The sequence below is a fragment of the Eumetopias jubatus genome, unplaced genomic scaffold (assembly GCF_037043125.1).
Source record: "Eumetopias jubatus isolate StellerSeaLion01/CBP00866 unplaced genomic scaffold, mEumJub1_p1.0 scaffold_10, whole genome shotgun sequence".
NCBI lineage: Eukaryota > Metazoa > Chordata > Mammalia > Carnivora > Otariidae > Eumetopias > Eumetopias jubatus.
Window position 1 is genome coordinate 51,118,587 of NW_028274816.1, and position 23,035 is coordinate 51,141,621.

The 23,035-nt window shown below is 45.6% G+C and overlaps 1 protein-coding gene across 2 annotated transcripts; it reads left to right on the forward strand.

The window, feature by feature from the left end:
- The first annotated feature begins 20,168 nt into the window (after positions 1 to 20,168).
- Positions 20,169 to 21,995, forward strand: LOC114198996 (interferon lambda-1-like). 2 transcript variants are annotated; one of them, XM_028090737.1, is made up of 5 exons: positions 20,169 to 20,339; positions 20,579 to 20,650; positions 21,472 to 21,615; positions 21,721 to 21,804; positions 21,897 to 21,995. In XM_028090737.1, exons 1-5 carry the CDS (start codon positions 20,169 to 20,171, stop codon positions 21,993 to 21,995), a joined length of 570 nt encoding a protein of 189 aa, XP_027946538.1. The 2 variants fall into 2 exon arrangements, with proteins under 2 accessions (XP_027946538.1, XP_087883295.1); XM_088027169.1 differs by having other exon boundaries at positions 21,900 to 21,995.
- The last annotated feature ends 1,040 nt before the right edge of the window (positions 21,996 to 23,035 follow it).

Sequence of the window (23,035 nt, forward strand, 5' to 3'; positions counted from 1 at the left end):
GTCTGTACCTCACTTTCCTCTGAAATAAGATAGATAAAAATAGGGCTTAGCTCATAAAGTTATTGAAAATATAGGTATTTAATATCTATAAATCACTTAGAATAATTCTTGACACTTCATCAGTGCTCAGTAAACGTTAGCTATCATCCCCATCATCATCATCCTCATCGCCTATCTATGGCCCCAAAGCTTCATCGTCCACTTAAGCTTAATGATTTCCCCAAACACTAGGATGTAGGGACTCTTGGCCAGTCTTTCCAAGGAATTCTGAGTCAGGGGAGGGAAAATAGGAATAAGGGCAAGGGAGGAAGGGAACAGAGACAGACAAATAGATTCAGGCTGTGGGGGAATCTAGCTACAAAACCAATTCAAGAAAAAAAAAAGCAAGAGAAATTTATTTCTACATTGTTGTCAAAGAACACCAGAGAGTTGAAAATTTTTCTAGGCATGAAAATCTGGGCTGTTTATATTCGAACCAGATATTTCGAAATCTTCAAGGCATTTTGGAACCACCAGTGGAATAATTCATTCAAATAAGGATCACCAACAATTTTCATCCTTTGGGTGAAAAGATTTGAGGGAAAAGATACTCACACAGTCTCCTGTATCATCCCACAGATGACTTATTAATTAGAAGGAAGGAAAGAAGCCTTTACAAGGGTGAAATCTGGCAGACTTCACCTTAACCCAATCACCAAAAAGGAAACGAACTAAAATCATGTTCCTCATGACACAGTGCACTGAGGACAAAACACCATCTCTGAATTATTCTTGCCAAAAACGTTTAAACTGAATTTAAATCATGAAGAAACAATCAGACAAATCCAAGTCAAAATTTTCTGTACAATAACCAGCTTTGGACTTTCCAAAAACGTCAATGTCATAAGAGAATAAAATGAAACAGAAAGGCTGTGGAACAGCTCCAGATCAAAGGACAGAAAGAAACATGTCATCAACATCTAAACGCAATGCATGGTCCTTGATTGGATTGGATCCTGGATTTGAAACTATATATATTTTTAAAGAACAAAGATATTATTGGTATCACTGGATAAATTTGCATATGGAGTGCATACGAAATAATATAGTGTTGATCCTGTTACCGTAATGTTAAAATTTTGGAGCACTGTGATTCATGTCAAATAATGTCCTTGTTTTGAGGAGATTCATAGGAAGTATTTAGGTGTAAAGGACTCAGATATCTGCAATTATTTTCAAGTGGGAGAGAGAGACAAAAGGAGGTAAAATGGTTTGGGTTTTTTTTTTTATTATTAATTTATCTATTTGTCAGAGAGAGAAAGAGAGAGCACAAGCAGGGGGAGCGGCAGGCAGAGGGAGAAGCAGCCTCCCTGCCAAGCAAGGAGCCCGATGCAGGACTCAATGCCAGGATCCCGAGATCATGACCTGAGCGGAAGGCAGACGCTTAACCGACTGAGCACCCCAGCGCCCCAGGAAGGTAAAATGTTAACACTGGTGAATCTAGGGGAAGGGCTTAGGAACATCACTGTACCTACTACTATCACTTTTCTGTAAGAGTGCAAAATTTCCAAATAAAAAATTAGAGGCTAATCAATAAGTATTTCTTTTTAAAACTTCTACCAGGTTTCAAACAATTATAAGGTTTTTTTCCTGCTCCTTGGGGTCTTAGCCAGAGATCCATTTGTTCAGCAGTTACTGAGTGCCTACTGTGTACCAGGCATTACTTTAGGCACTGGGTAAGCAGTGGTGAACCAAACACAAAAATCCTTGCTTTCCTAGAACTGACATTCGAGTGGGAAGTGTGTCTCAACCTGCCATTTCGGCTGCTCACACTGGCACCCTCACCATTCGGCCAGAGGTATGTGGCAAAGCCTGCTAGTGGCCCAGGCTGTACCCATTCTCCACTTACTTAGTAACAGAACACTGATTTAATGGCAGGTGGCAGTGTGCCCAGCTAAAAGATATTTACCAGCCTTCCTTGCAGCTAGGATAACTAAGACCAAAAAAAAAAAAAAAAGACAAAACCCTCCAGTCATTGGGTGGGACTTCCAGGAAAGTTTCCTACCACCTGTCAGCTGGTGCCCTTCATCCCCTTTACCCCTCCGGTGTGACTGTTGCTTTGAATATGCCCCGGCTCCAGCAGCTGCAGTGAACCAAGGGATGACCTGTAAATGGAATCCGTGTGCTGAGCCTCGCAGAGCAGGAGGCTAAAAGGCACTGCATCCCTGATGACCTCGTGGAGCTGAAATACTAGCCCCACCTCTGGACTTGTCTCACGTGGGAGAGAAACAGACCTCTATCTTGCAGGGGGTCCCTGTTCTAATAGTCATGTATAATTCGCAGCTGATACAAGAGCACTCACGGACACCAACACGCCAGCCAGAGGGGATGGGACCAGCATGATGGTGGCATTTATTGAGTGCTGTCTACAAGCCAGGCGTTGATTTAAGTATTTTGCCTGTGCTAACTTATCTAATCCTCACAGCAACCCTGTGAAATGGATGAACTTTAACCCATTTTACAGGTGAGGACACTGAGGCATGGTGCAGTTGAGTCACTTGGCCAAGGTCACACCGCGTAACAGGTAATGGAGCCAGACTATGACCCAGGCCATCTGGAGCCTAAGCCCCTTCTCTTAGAGCAAACTGTTCTGCCCCATAAACATGCGGGAGCCCCAGGGCAGGGCAGTGGACTGACCTGAGCCACAACCACACCACTCCGAAGCCCCTCTATGGTCCCCTCCCACACTGACCGTGACTTGGCCACATGACTGGCTCTGGCCCTTGGGGCATTAAACACAGAAACTTGCTGAGTGCTTGTGTATTGGAAATACTCTTGCCACCTTGCAAAGAAGCCCAGTCTGGACTACTGAATGGTGAAAGAACCCCATGAAAGAAAGACCTACCCACCCAGATGAGCATCCCAGCTGACCCCAGCACCCAGCGCACCAGCTGACAACAGCCTCATGAGTGAGTACGGGAGAAAAACCGCTCAGCCAACTCTCAGAATCTTGAGAAATAACAAGTCACTGTTGTTTTTATCCACCAAGTGTTGGGGTCATTTGTCATGTATCAGTAGATAACTGAAACAGGCAGACAGAAACATAGGAAGGGACCTGAGGAAACGTGCGGAGGAGAGGCAATTAAATTCATCAACCATTTATTAAAGTGCCATGTCCTGTAGGTCCCAGGGGAAGCTAAGGAGAGGGAAGAATGAAATCAGAAGCTCAGGGGTGCCTGGGTGGCTCAGTCGGTGAAGCGTCTGCCTTCGGCTCAGGTCATGATCCCAGAGTCCTGGGATCGAGCCCCGCATCAGGCTCCCTGCTCAGTGGGGAATCCGGGAATCCCTTTGTCCCTCTCCCCCTCCTCCCTGCTCTTGCTCTCTCTCTTTCTCAAATAAATAAATAAAATCTTAAAAAAAAAAAAAAAGAAAAAAGAAATCAGAGGGTCAGACAGTCCCTGCCCTCAAGGAGCTGACATTCTCTGGTCCCAAAAGATTCCTGTACATGGGAGGCAGTATAGATTGGTTACTGAGCTCAGGAGCCTGCAGGTGTGGGTGTGGATCTTGGCATCACCACTTCCTAGTTGTACGAGCTTTGCAAGTTATTTCACTTCACTGGGCATCATCCATTCATCCACAAATACTTGTTATTAAATCCTGGAAAATGCAAGCTAATCTATAATGACAGAAAGCAGATCTCTTGATGCCTGGGGAAGGGAATGGACAGCTGTATACAGATGTCGAGATGCATCAATACCTTTTAAATGTGTACCGTTCATTGTATGTAAATTATACCTTGATGTGATGTTTACTTCTATGTGTCAACTTGGCTAGATTATAGTTTCCAGTTAATTCAATTAAGCACTAATTTAGGTGTTTCTGTGACGCTATTTTGTAGATGTGTTTAAAGTCTGCAATCAGTTAATCTAGGAGATTATCCTCAATAATCTGAGTGGGCCTCATCTGATCAGTTGAAAGGTTTTAAGAGCAAAACTAAGTGGTGGTGGGGGTTTTCTCTGCAGGAAAAGAAATTCTGCCTGTGGACTGCAGCATCACCTCCAGCATGAACCAATTACTTGGAATACAACAATCTCTACATGATAAATAAGGTGATATAGATAGATAGATAGATAGATAGATAGATAGATAGATAGATAGATAGATGATAGAGATATATATCCTACTGATTCTGTTCTCTGGTAGAACCTTGACTGACACACTTAATAAAGGCATAAAAAAAGTTTAAGAAATCTACATAAAGGTAGAAAAAAATAGCTACTAGTCTCTGTTGAAATACAACTTGAAATTATGATTTAAAATGCCAGGCATTGGGGCACCTGGGTGGCTCAGTTGGCTGGGCATCTGACTCTTGATTTCGGCTCAGATGACGGTCTCAAGGTTGTGAGATTGAGCCCAATTCAGGGCTTTATGGTAAGAGAGTGACTATAAAGGTGGAAAGAGAATTCTATTTTTTTTAATTTTTTATTCAAATTATTTATTTGAAAGAGAGAGACATAGCGAGAGAGGGAACACAAACAAGGGGACTGGTAGAGGGAGAAGCAGGCTTCCCGTGGAGCAGGGAGCCCGATGCAGGGCTCGCTCTGAGGACCCTGGGATCATGACCTGAGCCGAAGGCAGACGCTTAACGACTGAGCCACCCAGGTGCCCCAAGATGGAAAGAGAATTCTAAAGGGTACCCTAAGTCTGAGAAGGAGTACCCAAGGTAGGACAAACTTGAAGGGGGGTTCAGACCTCCACCACTGGATGGTGAAGTTCTCTGGATCACCAGGGTCAGAGCTGGTCAACAGTCGTCATGTGGGTAGAAACAGCACTTGGCGTGGGTGGGGGGGCACACAAGCCAAGGCTGGTGAGGGACTGCACAGAGGAAGTTGGGGGGGGCTGTGAAGGTGCTGATTGACCTGGGAGCTAGAGAGGACACTGCCCGCAGGGTCTGGCATACTTCTGTGTGTGGTGTGGCCAATGCAGCTCCAAGCCAGGTGTATGGGATGAGGATTGGGTCATCAGCTTACTAGACAGCCAGCCCCACATCCCTCACTCCATCCCATCCCACTCCCCAACACACACATGCTTGGAGCTGAGGGGAGAGTGTGAAAGCAGTGACCTGTCAGGGCACAGCCTATGCTGCCTGAGGCTCCCGGATACCCTACTGCCACCCAAGTCAAGAGAGAAAGCACATTGGGGTGCCTGGATGGCTCAGTCGTTGGGCATCTGCCTTTGGCTAGGGTCATGATCCCGGGATTCTGGGATCCAGCCCTGCCTCGGGCTCCCTGCTCGGCGGGAGGCCTGCTTCTCCCTCTCCCACTCCCCCTGCTTGTGTTCTCTCTCGCTGTGTCTCTCTGTCAAACAAATAAATAAAATCTTTAAAAAAAAAAAAGAGAGAGAGAGAGAGAGAGAGAGAAAGCACATGGAAGCTGGAGAACGCTGTCCTTGGGAGTAACATGGCCAGGTGAAACCACTTGGGACCAGGCAGTGGAAAGAAAAGAACCCTAGCAACTAGAACCAGGAAAGAGAGCGCCTTTCTCCTCCAGTGTCCCTCCAGCGCCCTCTACAGGCCAGGCTGAACAACTTCCTGGTTGGCCAAGGAGAAATAGCAAGGCCCAGCTCCATTACCAAAGAGCAGGCAAAAAGAGTGAATTTGGAGCCAAGAAGCAATAAACTTAAAACCTCCACAAATGCTCCCCCACATTTTGGTAATTTGCCACATAATGAGACCCACCCTTCCTCAGATAGAAGCCAAAAAACTCACACCCCCAGATTCCCTTTCTCCTAGGCAGTATTTCTGTAGACATATGACCTGGACTCCACCAATCAGATGCATCCACCTAAGCTTGGGTTCAAAATTGAGCCACAATACCCAAGAGAAGTGAAAACATATACCCACACAAAAACTTGAACAAATGTTCATGGCAGGATCATTCATAATAGCCAATGAGTGGAAACAACCCAAAAGTCCACCAAATGACTTTTGGATAAACAAAATGCAGTGTATCCATAGGATCAAATACAGTATCAACCATAACGAAGTACTGATATGTTACAACATGGATGAACCTTGAAAACATTATACTAAGTCAAAGAAGCCAGACACAGACATACTATATGATTCTATTTGTATGAAATGTCTAGAATAGACAAATAGATAGAGATGAAAGTAGATTAGTGGTTGCCTAGGGCTGTGTAGGGAGAGGGGGTTGGGAGGAAATGAGGAGTGAAGGCTAAAGCATATGGGATTTCTTCGGGGGTTGATGAAATGTTCTAAACTGTTCTAAAATTGATGGCTTCACAACTCTGTGAATATATTAAAAATCCATGGAATTGTACACTTGAAATGGGTGAATTATATGGTATGTGTATTATATCTTGATAAAGTGGTTACCAAAAAACATGTACTATGGTGTCAGGTAGGGCCAGGGAGTACGAGATGCATGAGACTGACTAGAGTCTGAAGCCTGGCTTTGCCACTTACAAATCGTTTGACCTTGGGGCGCCTGGGTGGCTCAGTCAGTTAAGTGTCTGACTCTTGATTTCGGCCCAGGTCATGATCTCAGGGTTCATAGATCGAGCCCTGCCTCAGGATCTGTGCTCAGTGTGGAGTCTACTTGAGATTCTCTCTCCCTTTCCCCTTGCCCTTCCCCCCAGCCCCCGCTCATGTTCTCTCTAAATAAATAAATAAAATCTTTTTAAAAAATACAAATAAAAAAATAAAGACAATGGTTTGACCTTGACTGAGTTGCCTCACCTTGCTGACCCTTGGTTTCCTCATCTATAAAATTGGAACAATAATAGTACCTACTTCATGTAGTGATTGTAAGAATTAAATGAAGTCACTAACTAGCTGGGAGATAAGAAGTGCTCAGTAAATGTTGGGTTTCGTTCTTAAAAAAAAAAAAAGTGAGCCACAAGCATGGAGAGCAGTCACCTGGTGGCCCCTGCAACAGAAGCCTCTAGTTCTTTGAGGGAGATTGTGAAGGATGCTCCTAGAGTCTGGTCCTGACTATCAGAGGTTCTAAGCAGCAGGGATGGGGCTTCACCGCCCCCCCCCCCAGAGAGGCCCTTGTGGAGCAGTTAGGGATTATTCTAGGTTTTAGGTTCATAATCTGCCTTTCCGCCCTCTCCAAGAATCCATGAGCCTCTCGATGTCCTTATCACATGTCTTTGCTCAAACTAGCCAGTGTGGATCCTGTTGTTTGCAACTAGGAGCCGTGACACAGGGAGAAAGGAGGTTGTTCAAGAGACAACAATGAGGCCATCTGGTAGAGAAGTGGGGTGAACAGGGAGATGAGGTTAGAAGGCCTGGAGGGGCTAGCTCTCAAAGGGCTTTGTTAGGCATGACAGGTGATTTGAACAGAGGGGGGATATCATCTCTGGCTGTATGTGGACAGTCACAGACGGGAAGAGGGAGGGGGTCAGGGAGGGGCTGCTGGGAATGCCTGGGCAGGAAGTGACCACAGACAGGGCAGGATGGGGGTGAGAAGAGGATCAGAAGTGGGTGAATTTGGAGACATTTTGGAAGTACAGCCAGCAGGATTTGCTGATGAATGTGTGGGAGACAGACAGACAGACAGAGTGACAGAGACAAAGAAAGGGAGAAAAAGAGGGAAAGAGAGAGAGGTCAAAGGTGACTTGATGGTTGCAATGAAACCTCAATTCATCAACAGGAAAAGGAGAACAATACTGGAGAAGGTCATCATGAGGAGTCTGTATAATCACGGGTATAAAGCATTTTGCACATTTCATGTACCACTGTCATCCTTATTTACTATGGGGTGTGTTTGGGACAATTCATGCAAACTCATCATCTTTGTCCTGGAACCGCCCAAACCCTCCATGTGTCCCCTAAGATTCCAAGAAAGGCCTCCACCATGCTCCAGTTTCTTCAAAAACATCTGCCCCCTTACTTTGTGCCCCTTACAAGGAAAATAAGGCCTGGACTCAGGGAAACTACCCCCCTCACCACCACCAACTCCATGGGTTCTAAGGATTTACCAGTCCAGGAGTCTTTTTCCAAAAGACTTCCAGGCTCCCTGCTCTAGCCTCCTTTCTGTTTCTCTTTCAAATTCAATCTCTCATCTGTCACCTCCTGGCCACTGCCCACCTGGCCTCCCCAGTTCTGCCCAAACCCTGCCTGCAAGTTCTAAATTCAGATGGTGCAGTTGCTTCACTTATTTAAACTGGATTGTCCCTCCAGCCAATCCAGTGGTTTTGCTTGCTTAACAATCCCCTGGGGAATTCTAAAGATACCAATGTCTAAGACCAGAGATTCCCCTGGTCTTAATGATTACACTCTATCAGTGGGGCCCCAAACTTTAACGGCCATTGGAATCAGCTGGAAGTCTTGCTAATACATAGATTGCTGGACCCTAGAATTGCTGATTCTGTAGTTCAGACAATGGGCATTTCTGACAAGTTCCTAGGTGAAGCTGATGCTGCTGGCCCAAGGATCGCACTTTGAGAACAGCTGCTCTATACCAAGAGGCAGTTAAAACTCTTGCTTCTGAGAGTGTGATCCACAGACCATTGGCATCACCTTGGGAGAGTGTTAGAAATGCAGAATCTCAGGCCCTGTCCCTGACCTATTAATCGGAAATCTGCATTTTGCCAAAATCCTCAGGTGATTCGTACACATGTTAAAAGTTTAAGGAGCATTGAGTTCAATCCCAGTTCTGCCTATAATTAACTGTGAGATTTGGAAGTGTCTTCTTGAAGTCTCAGTTTCCTCATCTATAAAATGGGGGTAATAGTAATTGCTACCTCATAAGATCATAGTAAGCATTAAATGAGTTAACGCAAATACAGTGCTTGGCATAGGATATGCACCAAATAAATGGTTATTATTATTGTCAGCTCTTGTCAGCTCCCCCAAGTGTTTCTAATATGCAGCCAAAAATGAGAAACACTGAGCAAGGCTAAAATCTGCCCCTTGGGGCCCCAGGAGCCATGGAGATGTAGATAAAAGAGTGGAAACAGACTAAAATGGAGATGCAGACACCAAGCTAGGGACCAGAGCCCAAAAACAGCAGCAAAGCGCCACACACTGCAACCCAAGAAATCAAAAGCTGAACCCAAATGGGGAGACTGAGACTCCAAGAGAATCACACACACAGAAAAGAAGGAGCAACAATTTCCACAGCCAGAAATTAGAGGCAAAGCTAGGTGAGGCTGACTTCCCTCCCCTGATCAACTATCCATCTATCCATCCATTCATCTACCCATCCATCCATCCATTCACCATCCATCCATCCACACATCCATCATCCATCCACCCATCCATCCATCCATCATCTGCCCCAATCCATGGCCCAGTCCTGCTTCCCCTCTCCCTGCCATGTCCTATCTCTTCAGCCCATCCATCCAACAGGTAGGACCACAGGTCCAGTCCTGGTCTTGGTGACACCCTCAACCTGGGGAGAGGCTGTTGTATTGTGAGGATCTCATCACCGGGCATCCAAGAGAATGTGCCACCACCTTTGCAAATCTCCCCCATGGGGGTTAAGAAGGCAAGCTCTGGAATCAGGCAGACCAGTCTTTGTTTTTTGTTTTGTTTTGTTTTGTTTTTTAAACAACATTTTTTTAAAAAGATTTTATTTATTTGTTTGAGAGAGAGAGAATGAGAGATAGAGAGCACGAGAGGGAAGAGGGTCAGAGGGAGAAGCAGACTCCCTGCTGAGGCAGGGAGCCCAATGCGGGACTCCATCCCAGGACTCCAGGATCATGACCTGAGCCGAAGACAGTCGCTTAACCAACTGAGCCACCCAGGCGCCCGGCAGACCGGTCTTTGAATCTGACTCCACCACCTACCAACTTCGTGGCCTGAAACAGATTATTTTACTTCTCTGTGCCTCAGTTTCTTCATCTGGAAAGTGGGACATATTTTGTAAAAGATTTTATTTATTTGTTTATTTGAGGCAGTGAGTGGGAGGGAGGGAGAGGGAGAGAGAATCTGAAGCAGACTGCACTGAGCGCAGAGCCCAACATGTGGCTTGACCCCATGGACTGTGAGATCATGACCTGAGCCAAAACCAAGAGTCAGATGTTTAACTAACTGAGCCTTCCAGGTGCCCCGAAGATGGGACATATTTAGAACAGTGGCTAGTATAGGGTAAGCATTCGAATGTAGCCATGATGGCTTATGATTTCCCATCTGTCCTGCTAAAGGCTCACTTCCAACACTCCCACTCCAGGCATGCCTCTCTCTGGTCCTCTGTGGACTCACTTTCCTTCATTGAGAGATAACAGTGGTAGCTCTTACTATTGAGGTCCACCCTCCATTGCTCATGCTGTGGACTGAGACCCCTGTCTTGCCACTGTCCTCAACACCACTCCATGCTGAGGGACCCAAACAGTAAACACTTGGTCATCCTTGGCACAGAGTAGGAGCTCATTAATATTTGATGAGAGAATGGATGAGAGAATTCTTAGGTACTTAGTAGACCATGGTTTCGGCCCCTCCATGGGACCTGAAACTGGGTACTGCTACAGCAATTGAGGAGCTGGGGGAGCTTAAAGGATACATGTGAGGGTACACGGGTACATGTGAGGGGCAAACTGAGCCGGACAGTGGGGTCAGGTGAAGGGAGACAGGTGATTGGTGAGAAAGAGACCCACAAGGTCAGGTTGAAGAGAGACCTAAGGAGAAGTACTTGAGTGGTCCAGGTGGCAGACACAGGCAAGGAGCAAGTCAGAGAGAAGGAGCGGAGTCCAATGGGAGTCTTAGCCCCCCTGCCTCACCTGGCCATGTCATCTGGCTCTCCTCACCAGTCTCTCTAACCTGTCTGCCTTCACTTCTCTCCCTCCCCTAGCTTCCCTACAATTCTCTCAGTCACCTGTCCCAACACCCAGCTCTCCACCACCCACCCCTGCACTTAACCTTCTCACCTGTTCTTATCCAGCCATCCCTCCCTTCACCGGCCTTGCTGCCGGTCCCCTCCTCAGTCACTCCTCACAGATCTCCCCCTTCATCTTGGATCCTCCACCTCTGTTTTTCTAATCTGTCCACCTTCACTTATTCTCCATTTGTCTTTTCTCTCATATCCTTTTTGCTGACAGGGGCTGCCTGTTTCCCACCCAGGACCCCTCAGTGGTTCTCAGAGCTTCTGAATGCCCAGGGGTAGGGTCAGGGCTGTGGACCTCAGAGCGGGGAAGGGACTTGGGAGGCAGCAGGATGTCTCAGATCTGCATGGAAGAGATGGGCAAGAGGCAGGAAGGAGGATATAGAAAAGGCTGCGTAGGAGATGGAGGTCCCCTGGGATTGGGATCTGTGTGTGGAATCTGAGATTCTGCAGCAAAAGCTGAAAGCTGGTGGAGCCAGTCCGCCTCCTTTACCCTTAGGTGACCCAAAGTGTTCCTTTCTGCCCATATCCCACCCTCTGCCCTTGAAGATGCACCCCTGTGTTCTCTCCCAGGGTCCTCCAACCCTGACGTTGCAGTGGGGGTCCTGAGAGACACATCAGAGAATCCAAGGTGGCACCGTGTGCGGGGTGGACAGTGGAAGTGGGGCTGAGACCCCACTCAGGGTCCCCTGATGCAGCTCTCTCCACCCCCACCTGGAATCTGTGCCCTTTATTCCTTCACCCAGACCTACCCAGACCACCCAAGACAAGTTTGGCCATTTTTAGGACCATTGTAAAGCAAGAAAGGCGAATTGCAGAAAAATGTATCCCATATGATTGACACCACTTTTGTAAAAGTAACAACAAGAATATGTGCCATGAACCTGCATTTGCTATATGTATAGGGAAAGCTGTGAATTAACAATGGTTATCTTTGCGGGTTTGAGTAGGAAAGGGAGGGGTGGAGAGGGAGGTAATAAAGAAAGGGGAATAATATAAGCTGAATGGAAAAATAATCATGGGATCAATTTTTTCTTTTAGTACATTTTTATCAACTTTAATTTTTTTATTTTAAAATACTAAAAACTTACAAGAAGTTGTAAAAATACTGCAGAGAAGTTCCCCATATCCATCATTACGTAACTATAGCACACTCTCAAACTAGGAAACCGACGTTGTCACAATACAATTAACTAGATTACAGACCTTACCAGGATGTCAGCTTTTGAATACATTCATATTTTTTGTCTGTCTTTGTGTATGATTCAGTGACATTTCATCACATGTATAAATAAACACCACAATCAAAATACAGAGTTGTCTCCTCACCCCAAAGAAACGCCCAAGGGCCACCCCTTTACAGTCACACCATCATCCCTCTGCTGTTACTCTCCTGACCTGTTCTCCAACTTTTGTCATTGCAAGAATGTGATATAAATGGAATCATATATCATGTAACCTTTTGAGACTGGCTTCCTTCACTCAGCACAATGTCCTGAAAAGCCATCCAACTTGTGTGCCTCACTAGTTCCTTCCTTTTTTGCTGAGTAAGTACTATTCCATCGTACAGATGCGCCAATAATGGGATATTTTTTTTTAAAGATTTTATTTATTTATTTGAGAGAGAGAGAATGAGAGATAGAGAGCATGAGAGGGAAGAGGGTCAGAGGGAGAAGCAGATTCCCCGCTGAGCAGGGAGCCCGATGCGGGACTCGATCCTGGGACTCCAGGATCATGACCTGAGCCAAAGGCAGTCGCCTAACCAACTGAGCCACCCAGGCGCCCCAATAATGGGATATTTAACTGTTCACCTGTTGAAGGACATGTGGATTGTTTCTAGCTTGAGGTTACTACAAATTACTAATATTAGTTTAGGTAATACTTATAGTTTAATGGGCTATTAAAAGTGCCATAAGGTGGGGCGCCTGGGTGGCTCAGTCGGTTAAACGTCTGCCTTTGGCTCAGGTCATGATCTCAGGGTCCTGGGATCGAGCCCCGCATTGGGCTCCCCGCTCGGTGGGAAGCCTGCTTCTCCCTCTCGCACACCCCCTGCTTGTGTTCCCTCTCTCGCTATGTCTCTGTCAAATAAATAAATAAAATCTTTAAAAATAAATAAATAAATAAATAAAAGTGCCATAAGGAGCACCTGGTTGGCTTAGTCGGAAGAATATGCGACTCTTGATCTCAGGGTCATGAGTTCAAGCCCCATACTGGTCATGGAGCCTACTTAAAAAAAAAAAGGGCCATGAATATTCATATCAGATTTTTGTGTCAACACATTTTTGTTCCTCCAGGATAAAATACCCCTGAGTGTGATTATGGAGTCATGCAGTGTAAGTGTATGTTTAACTTTTTAAGAAACTGCCAACTGTTTTTCTAGAGTGGCTGTACCATTTTACACTCCCACCAGCAACATATGAGAGTTCTAGTTTCTTCGAATCCTCACCAGCATTTGGTCTAATCAGTATTATTATAATTAGCCATACTAATAGGTGTATAGTGGTTGTTCGTCATTTAATCTGCATTTCCCTAATGGTAAGCAATACTGACATCTTTTCTTGTGTTCATATACCATCTGAATATTCTTTTTAGTGAAATGTCAATTTCTTCTGCCAATTTTCTAATTGGACTTTTGGATTTTTTTTTAATTGATGGGTTTTGACAAGTTTTTTTTTTTTAAGATTTATTTATTTTGAGAGAGAGAGAGAGTGAGCATGAGTAGGAGGGAGAGAATCTCAAGCAGACTCTGCACTGAGTGTGGAGCCCTACGTGGGGCTCAATCCCACAACCCTGAGATCACCACCTGAGCCGAAACCAAGAGTCAGATGCTTAACCAACTGTGTCACCCAGGTGCCCCCTTGAGAGTTTTAAAAAATATTCTAGATACCAGTCCTTGTCAGATATATGGTTTGCTAATATTTTCTTCCAGTCAGTTACTTATTTTCTTGTTCTGTTAACAGAGTCTTTCACAGAGTAAGTTTTTAATTTTGATAAAGTCCAATTGATCTTTTTTTGTTTTTTTAAAGGATTATGCTTTGCGTATCAAGTCTAAGAATTCTGCCTAAACTACATATAGACCATTTACATTTAATGTAATTTTTAAAAGACTTTATTTTATTTTTTAGAGAGAGAGTGCACATGAGTGGGGGGAGGGGCAGAGGGAGAGGGAAATAGAGAGCTTCAAGCAGGCTCCACGCTCAGGGCAGAGCCTGACAGGAGGCTTGATCTCACAACCCTGAGATCATGACCTGAGCTGAAATCAAGAGTCAGACACTTAACCAAGTGAGCCACCAGGCACCCCCAATATTTAATGTAATTATTAATATGGTAATACTGAAGTCTGCCGTCTTTTTTCTGTTCTTTTTATTTTTCAATATTTGCTTTCCTTTCTCCTGCCTTCCTGTGAATTACTTGAACATTGTTTAGTGTTTCATTTTGCTTTATCAATGGTGATTTTGCATATATTTCTTTGTGTAGGTTTTTTAGTGGTTCCTCTAGGATTTCAATATACATATAAATATAGCTTATCACGGTGTTTTACTATTGACATTTTACCACCTCAATGAAATGCAGAAATATTGCTATTTAGGTCCTTTACCCTCTCTGCTTTATAAATACATAAGTATCTTAAATATCTTTTTAAATACATTGAGAATAACATCAAACAGCAGTATACTTTGCTTTCAAACATCCAACATTATTTTTAAAACTTTCAAGGAGGTTAGTCTATTATATTTACCTACATACTTACCCATTCCATACGCCTTTCTTCATTTCTGATATTCTAGGTTTCCTTTGGTCTTCATTTTCTTTCTGTTTGAAGAATGTCAGTAATTCTTTCAATACAGGTCTGCTGGTAACAAGTTTTCTTAGTTTTCTTCACTTAAAAATGCCTTTATTTCACCTTCTTTCCTAAAGAATATTTTCACTGGATAAAGCAGTCTGGGTTGATAGTTTTTTTCTTTCAGCATTTGAAAAATGTGCTACTTTCTCCTGGCCTCCATAGATTCTGAAGAGAAATCTGCTGTCAGTCAAATGATTGTTCCCCTATAAGGTGTAATGTGTCAATTCTCTTTGACTTTCTTTCTTTCTTTTTCTTTCTTTCTTTCTTTCTTTCTTTCTTTCTTTCTTTCTTTCTTTCTTCTTTCTTTCTTTCTTTCTTTCTTCTTTCTTTCTTTTTTTTCAAAGATTTTATTTATTTATTTGAGAGAGAGAGAGTGAGAAAGATAGAGTGCATGAGAGAGGGTAAGGTCAGAGGGAGAGGCAGACCTCCCACTGAGGAGGGAGCCCGATGCGGGACTCAATCCTGAGACTCCAGGATCATGACCTGAGCCAAAGGCAGTCGCTTAACCAACTGAGTCACCCAGGTGCCCCTCTTTCTTTCTTTCTTTCTTTCTTTCTTTCTTTCTTTCTTTCTTTTTCTTTCTTTCTTTCTTTCTTTCTTTCTTTCTTTCTTTCTTTCTTTCTTTCTTTCTTTCTTTCTTTCTTTTTCTTTCTTTCTTTCTTTCTTTCTTTCTTTCTTTCTTTCTTTTCTTTCTTTCTTTTTCTTCTCTTTCTTTTTCTTTCTTCTTTCTTTTCTTTTCTTCCTTTCTTCCTTTCTTCCTTCCTTCCTTCCTTCCTTTCTTCCTTTCTTTCTTCAGAGGGGAGGGGTTCAGTTCTTCTTGACTGCTGCTCTCCTCACGGCTACCAGCACATTGCTCAGCTCCTCTCTCTTTCTCTTGGCATGGGTGTGTGTCTCCACCCTTTTCTTGATGAACTTAAGACAGGCTTGTCCTTGGAGACCTTGCGCAGCTCCATGGCACGTCACTCATATAGGGTGAAGCTGCACACCTCTCAGATCACGTCCTGCACGAACATGGTGTGCTTCGCGGTGTGCCCATGGCGGTGGCCGCGCCTCGGCTTGCTCATGTTCTTAGTCATCTTGCGTCCGTTGTTGAGGTCCCTGCCATAGGGTAGCACGGATATGTGGCTACTCCTCCTCAGTGGCTCCTGCGGTGGAACGCTGGTTACTGTCAGGATTCTTTGTCCTTAGTTTTCAGAAGTTTGACTATGATGTGCCTGGATATGGCTTTCTTTGCTTTATCCTATTTGAAATTTACTCAGCTTCTTGAATCTGTAGACTTAGATAGTTTACCAAAATGCAATAGTTCAGCCATTATTTCTTCAAATATTTTTTTCAGACTGAAATTTCTTTCTGTTTTTCTCCTGGAACTTCAATGATGTGATAATTAGATCTTTTGTTATTGTCCCAAAAGTCCCCAAAGCTCCTTTTATCTCAATAGGTACCTTTTAATTTAGAAAAAAAAATTTACTTCTCTTTTGTGTAGACTTCAATCTATTTACTTTTTGTTATTCAGAGTGGATAATTTATTTTATTTTATTTTTTAAGATTTTTATTTATTTGAGAGACAGAAAGAGCACAAAGTGGGGGAGGGGTAGAGGGAGAGAGAATCTCAAGCAGACTCCTCACTGAGCAGGGAACCCTAGGCAGGGCTGGACCTCACAACCCTGAGATCATGACCTGAGACAAAATCAAGAATTGGACACTTAACCGACTGAGCCACCCAGATGCCCCGAGACTCTATATTTTTTAATTTGTTTCAAAAGGGTTCATGAGTGCTCCTTGAAGCATTTTTACAAGTTACTTTAAAATTCTTGTCAGACAGTTCCAATATCTGTGTCATCTTGGTGTTGGCATCCACTTATTGGCTTTTCCCATTCTATTTAAGATTTTCCTGATTCTTGAAATATTGAGTATAATGAATTATTTTCTCTTGTATCCTGGACGTTTAGGGTATTATGAGACTATAATTCCATTTTAAGAGTTTGACTGCAATAATCAGAGCTCTGTTTACACATCCTTGCACAGTGGCTGAATCACAGTTTTTGGAGTTTTGGATAATTTGTTATATAGTTATTGTAATGAGAGAGAGAAGAGAGAGACAGAGACAGAGAGATCCATTTGTATACAAAAGGGGAGATTGTATATGTATGAATATACATGTGCATATATAATTATTTTATGCTCTGGACCCCAAAGGCATGGGAGCAATAGAATAAAATGGCTTTAGGGCTCTTGATGGAGCGGGGATTGATAGTGATAGAACCCCAACCATAGTTTGGGGGAACGGAGAGCTGGGCTGAACGTCTGAGATGGCTCATCCACATGGATGGCAGTTGACACCTGATGGAGGTGGTAGTATGTGGTCACAAGGTGGTCATCCTTCCCACACGGCAGCTAGCCTTCCCCTTGAGTGAGAGTCTCAAGAGAACCAACCAAGCTGGCCTTTTCTGATTTAACCTCAGAGGTCATGCAGCACCTATGGTTACACATGAGCTACTAAGGCCAGCCCAGATTCAAGGGAAGGGGATAGAATCACTTCAAAGGCTTTGAAGACATGTTTTAAAACTACTACAGTCCTTCTGGCTACAAAGTATTTACATTCTTTCCACATGCAAAATTCACTCTTCCTACAACCTCAGAACTCTCATCTATTTTGCATCAGGCTCATAGTCAAGGTCCACAGCCTCACCAACTAGATTAAAGCCAGGTGTTGGGGCGCCTGGGTGGCTCAGTCATTAAGCATCTGCCTTGGGCTCAGGTCATGATCCCAGGGTCCTGGGGTGGAGTCCCACGTTGGGGTCCCTGCTAGGCAGGAAGCTTACTTCTCCCTCCCCCACTCCTCCTGCTTGTATTCCTGCTCTCACTATCTCTCTCTGTCAAATAAATAAATAAAATCTTAAAAAAACAAAACAAAAAACAAAGCCAGGTGTTGAGGAGGTCCCATTATTGCCAGAATACTAGAACTCTGGAGCACTTCCAGAGTGAGGGAAGCAGTTGCAACTATTTTGGAAAGCAATAGATGAATATTTAGGACTGCACTGCCCGTTATGGTAGCCATCAGCCACATACATCAATTAAATTTAAATTAAAGAAAAATGAGGGGCACCTGGATGGCTCAATCCGTTGGGCATTGGACTGTTGATTTCGGCTTGGAACATGATGGCTCTGGGATAGAGTCCTGCCTTGGGCTCCACCCTCAGGCTGGCTTGAGATTCTTTCTCCCTCTCCGTCTGCCCCTCCCCCTGCTCTCTCTCAAATAAATAAATATATAAAATCTTTAATTAATTAATTAATTAATTAAAGAAAAATAACAACAACAACAAAAAAACCCTGAAAATTCAATTCCTCCATTGCACTAGCTAAATTTTAAGCACTCAATAGCTCCATGTGGCTAGTGGTTACTGTATTGGACAGCACAGACATAGAACACTTCCAACCTTGCAGAAAGTTCTATCGAACAGTGCTAACTAGACAATACAAGTTCAGGTATACTCTGTGCCCCAGAAATCCTACTCTGAATATATGTCTTAATCTGGAGCCTCCCAAAAGCATGACCTGAGCCAAGGGGACAGGTGGTTTATTTGGGAGGTATCCCCAGGAAACACAGGTGAGCAGGGAAATTGGGACCGGAGGAGAAAAAAAGTAAAAATGGTGCAGAGTCCAGACTACAGGGAGGCAAGTGAGGCACCAGGGCATTTGCCTGAACCTGAGCATGAGTGCCTTCCTTAAAATTTACCCCCCAGTCACCTTGCTTCCCCACCCTAGTCCCAGCTCTGAAAGGGCAACTGCTGTGAGCAACTAACTAGGGCTCATGCCTACAAGGCGGGGACCCTCTAAGGACTTGAGGAGTCATGCAGAACACACCTTAGAATCAACCCACAGAGGAAAAGAGAAGCAAAAGTATTTATTCACCGGTTCCCAACCCTCTCTGGGGGAAGATTGCCCCTGGGGAATTAATCCTGACACTTCCAGTGTGTTCTGCAGGCAGACGGGAGAAAGACCTCAGATGGAGAAGAAAGAAACAGGCATATGAGATGGGAGGCTGTCAGGGTGTTCACGAACTGCCCACCAGATCTACAAGTGAGTGAAAAAATGAGCTGAGGGGATATGGTGGCGGGGCACCAGCTGGGGTGCTATGGTGTATCCTAGAAAACTTCCCACAGAGGGGATATGTATGAGCCTTATGGTGATGGGGAGCTAAAGACAACCTAAGTGTCCATCACTGGGGGAGTAGATAAGTAAAAGTGCTGCATGGAATACAATGCAGCAGTTACAGAAAACTTGGTGTTCTCCACTATATGGAGAGATCTCCATAATATACATTTAAAAAAAAAAGGAAGAGATAGAACAAAATTTATAGCACAGTCCCATTTATGCAGATTGGAAATACATATAGACACACAAAATCACAAATTATAAAGATACATCTTTGCAGCTATATATCAAGTGCATTAACGGGGGTATATCTGCAGGTGGGTGGGGTGGGAGTGGGGATTGGGTATGGGGGCGACCTTAGAGAGTCTTTCATGGGCCAATTGTCATTCTATGTTATGATCTGAAGAGTATGATTAATAACTCTCTGCACCTAAGGACCAAGAAAAAAAAATAAAGGAATGAAAAATATAAAGTGCCTGCACATCAAAGCAATTTCTACATGCTACACAATTATTATTACTTTGGGGGGTGATGATAACAAAGCAACCAGACTCCGTCTGCCTTCTGGAAGCCCTCCTCACTGCCTTCTCCCCAGGCAGCCCCTCCAGTCCCCAGTAAGTTCTCTTGCCCCCAGCGAATGAGGAGGTCCCTACCCTTTCATGCTACCTAGAGGGAGAGACAGGAGAACTGGCTGACTGTGACTCCCAAAGGTTCTCATCTTCTCTGGCTGTATATATAGAATAGGGGGTAAGCACATGAGACTCCATTCAAACCCCAGCTCTGCCATTAACCAGCCGTGGGACCTTCGGCAAGTCATTTTTCCTTCCTGTGCCTCAGTTTTCTCGCCGGTAAAATGGGGACAAGCATAAAAGTAACAACTCACAGGAATGTTCAGAGCATAAAATGAGTTCCCAGAACAAGCTTAAACCGATAGGGGAAGCTCCCTCTCTCGCATCCAAGCAGCCTCACTGCACACACCCTGCCCTAGTCCCTGCCCTGCTGCAACCGCTTCCTATCCCTCTACCTGCCTTGGCCTCAATCAGTGGATTCCCAAAATTCCAGGAACTCCTGAACTAGGTCAGGGACTCCTTAGGCTTTGTCCTGGGATGGAATTTCAGTTTCTCTTTCCTTCTTGGCAGAGCTCTGGCTCATCTGGCTCCACCCACACCTGTGAGCTCACCTGACTCGGCACCTGGCCCCACCCACTCACGCCTTTCAAGTCATCATGAAAATCACACTTTCCATTTGCCTTTTCACTTTACACACATCAGCCAGGATCGCTCATTTAGCCTGGCTAAAAAGCGGAGCCATGCAGCCAGGAAAGCGGTTGCGATTTGATCATGGCCACAGTGTGGGTCCTGGTGCTGGTGACTGCAGAGCTGTGCTTGGCCAGAGCTGGCCCTGTCCCCACGTTCAAGCCCACCACAACCTGGAAGGGCTGTGACATTGGCAGGTTCAAATCTCTGTCACCAAGGGAGCTGGAGGCCTTCAAGAAAGCCAAGGATGCCTTGGTAAGTCCCCATTGTTGTGGATTAACCTCTACTCTTGCTTTGGCCCAGCTGCTGCCTGGCTATAGTGGGCTAACCTCCCATCCTCCTGCGATGGGCTAGCCTCTAGCTTTTCAGCTTTGGCTAACCTCTGTCCTTTCTGCTATGGATTAAACTCAAGCCCTCCTGCGAGGTCAACCTTGCAGCTAAGGGCTAGCCTCCGGCCCTCCTACTGTAGGCTAATCTCTGCTCTTACTCTCTAGGAAAATTCACTAAAAAACTGGAGTTGCGGCTCCCGCCTCTTCCCTAAAAATAGGGAACTGAGCCAGCTGCAGGTGAGTGGGAAGTGAGGCCACCCTTACCCTCACCTGGCCCCTCTCCCTCACTCCCAAAGTGGCCCCCACCTCCTTTGTCTCACCTGTCCTCCCCTCTGTCTGGTCTCTCCTCACCTGTCCTGGGCCCCTGTCCTTCCTCAACTGCTCCCCTGACCCCATCCCTCCCTTAGGTCCCTTTCGATCACCTCTCTGCCTGTCCCCACGTCCCTATCTCTTTCACCTGTCCCCGTCACTCTTACCTAATTCCTTCTCATTTCTCCCTTTTTCTCTCTCCCGGGTCTATCTCCCACCCAAGCCCCTTGCCCTGGCCAGTTTGTCACCGTCTACTCTCAAGGCTGATTCCTTCCTCCCCCATCATCTGTCCCCCTCACACCGAGTCTCCCTTGTGTCCCCCATCACCTTTCTTCCACTGCTCTTTCCCAGAGTCCGTGCCTCCTTCCTTCACCCTGATCACCTGTGCACCCAACTGCCCCCCTCCACCTCCTTCCCTAACCTGTCTCCGTTCGCCCTTCCCCATCTCATCTCTCCACACTTCTGTGACCCACGAGCCACATTTCACTTGCCCCACTTCACTCTTTCACCTGTATCTTCCCTTAGGTTTCCACCTCACCTGTATCCTTCATCTGCATCCTTCCTCACGCGTTCCCTTCTCCTGCCTCCCTCCCACCTGACCCAACACCTGTCCCCATCCTGTGTCGCCTATCACCTGCCTTCCAGGGAGGGAGGGAACTGCACTCCCGACCTGTCCCCACTTAACTGGGCCTGCTTGTCTATGCTTCCTTACCTTTCCACGTCGCCTGTTCTTTCTCACCTCTCCCCAGGTGTGGGAGCGCCCTGTAGCCTTGGAGGCTGAGCTGGCCTTGACCCTGAAGGTCCTGGAGACCATGGCTGACAGGTCCCACGGGGGCATCCTGGACCAGCCCCTTCACATGCTGCGCCACATCCGCTCCGAGCTCCAGGCCTGTGTGAGTGCTCGGGGCACCCGGGCCCTGTCTGTGGGTTCTGGGCTTAGGGGACCTCACCCCTCCGTCCCAGGCCCTGCCTCACACACCACCCTCCTCTGCCCACAGGTCGAGGCTCAGCCCACAGCAGGCCCCCAGCCCCGAGGCCTACTCCACCACTGGCTGCACCGGCTCCATGAGGCCTCAAAGAAGGTGAGTGACTTGAGACGGGGATGGATGCCCGGGCCCTGGGTAAGGGAGGAGGCGGATGCCTGGGCAATGGCAACCATGTGTCCCTTTCATAGGAGTCTCAAGGCTGCCTTGAGGCCTCTGTCCTGTTCAACCTCTTCCGCCTCCTCAAAAAGGACCTGGAATGTGTCGCCAGTGGAGACCTGTGTGTCTGAGGACCTGGACCCACCCCCAGCCCATCTGGGACCCCAGACCTTATTTATGCACGAAGCCCCAGCCCTGCCTTATTTCCTCTCGCCCCTTATTTATGAAGCTTTAGCACTGACCTAGACCCAAAAGCAATGCTTGTTTTTCTACTTTTATACAATATGCACAAATAAACAGGAAGGAATTGGAACCTTCTGTGTTAAGTGAATCCTTGGGTACGTGTATGATTGTGAGTCTGTGACTGAGGGTGGATGTCTAAAGGTGTAGGTAAAATGTGTAATTGGTTGTGTATAGTTGTGTGCCCCTCATTTCTGCGACTGTGTGCATGTATGGATTTAAGCGAGTGTCTGCCTGAGCCTGGGCCTGACCAAGGATGCATAACGGCAAGTTCATGCCCATGTGTGGGCCGTTCTGTGTGCATGTACACACATGTTTATATGTCTCTCTGTCTATCCCTGTCCTTGTGAACTGGATATCTCTCTGTTCCATGGGTACCTAGGACAGATAGAGGTCTAATCAAGATGCTTTATCCTGTAATGAGTATCAGAAACCCAACTCAAATGGGGAAAATAAAAATGAGTTTATTATCACACATAACAAAAAGTCAGCTGGCAGGGCTGTTTTAGGACTGGTTAATTCATTATTCAGTAATAATGTCTTTGGGAACCAAATTCTGTCCATCTCTGTTGGCTGAGTCTTACTCTGGCTACCTCATGGCCTCAAGATGGCAGCCACAGCTCCAGCTGTCACAACCAACCACCTCAAACTTAATGGAGTAAAATGACAACAATTTTATCCTGCTCACAGATTCTGTGGGTCATGACTTTGGACAAGGCTCAATGTGGATAGCTTGCCTCTGCTCCACAGTGTCTGGGCCCTAACTCTCCTTCTATATAGGTTTGGTTTTGTTTTGTTTTTTTAGATTTATTTATTTATTTTGAGAGAGAGAGAGAGGGCATGAGTGGGGGGGAGGGGCAGAGGGAGGGGAGAAACACTCCCTGCTGAGTGGGGAGCCCAACTTGGGGCTCGCTCCCATGACCCCCAATAT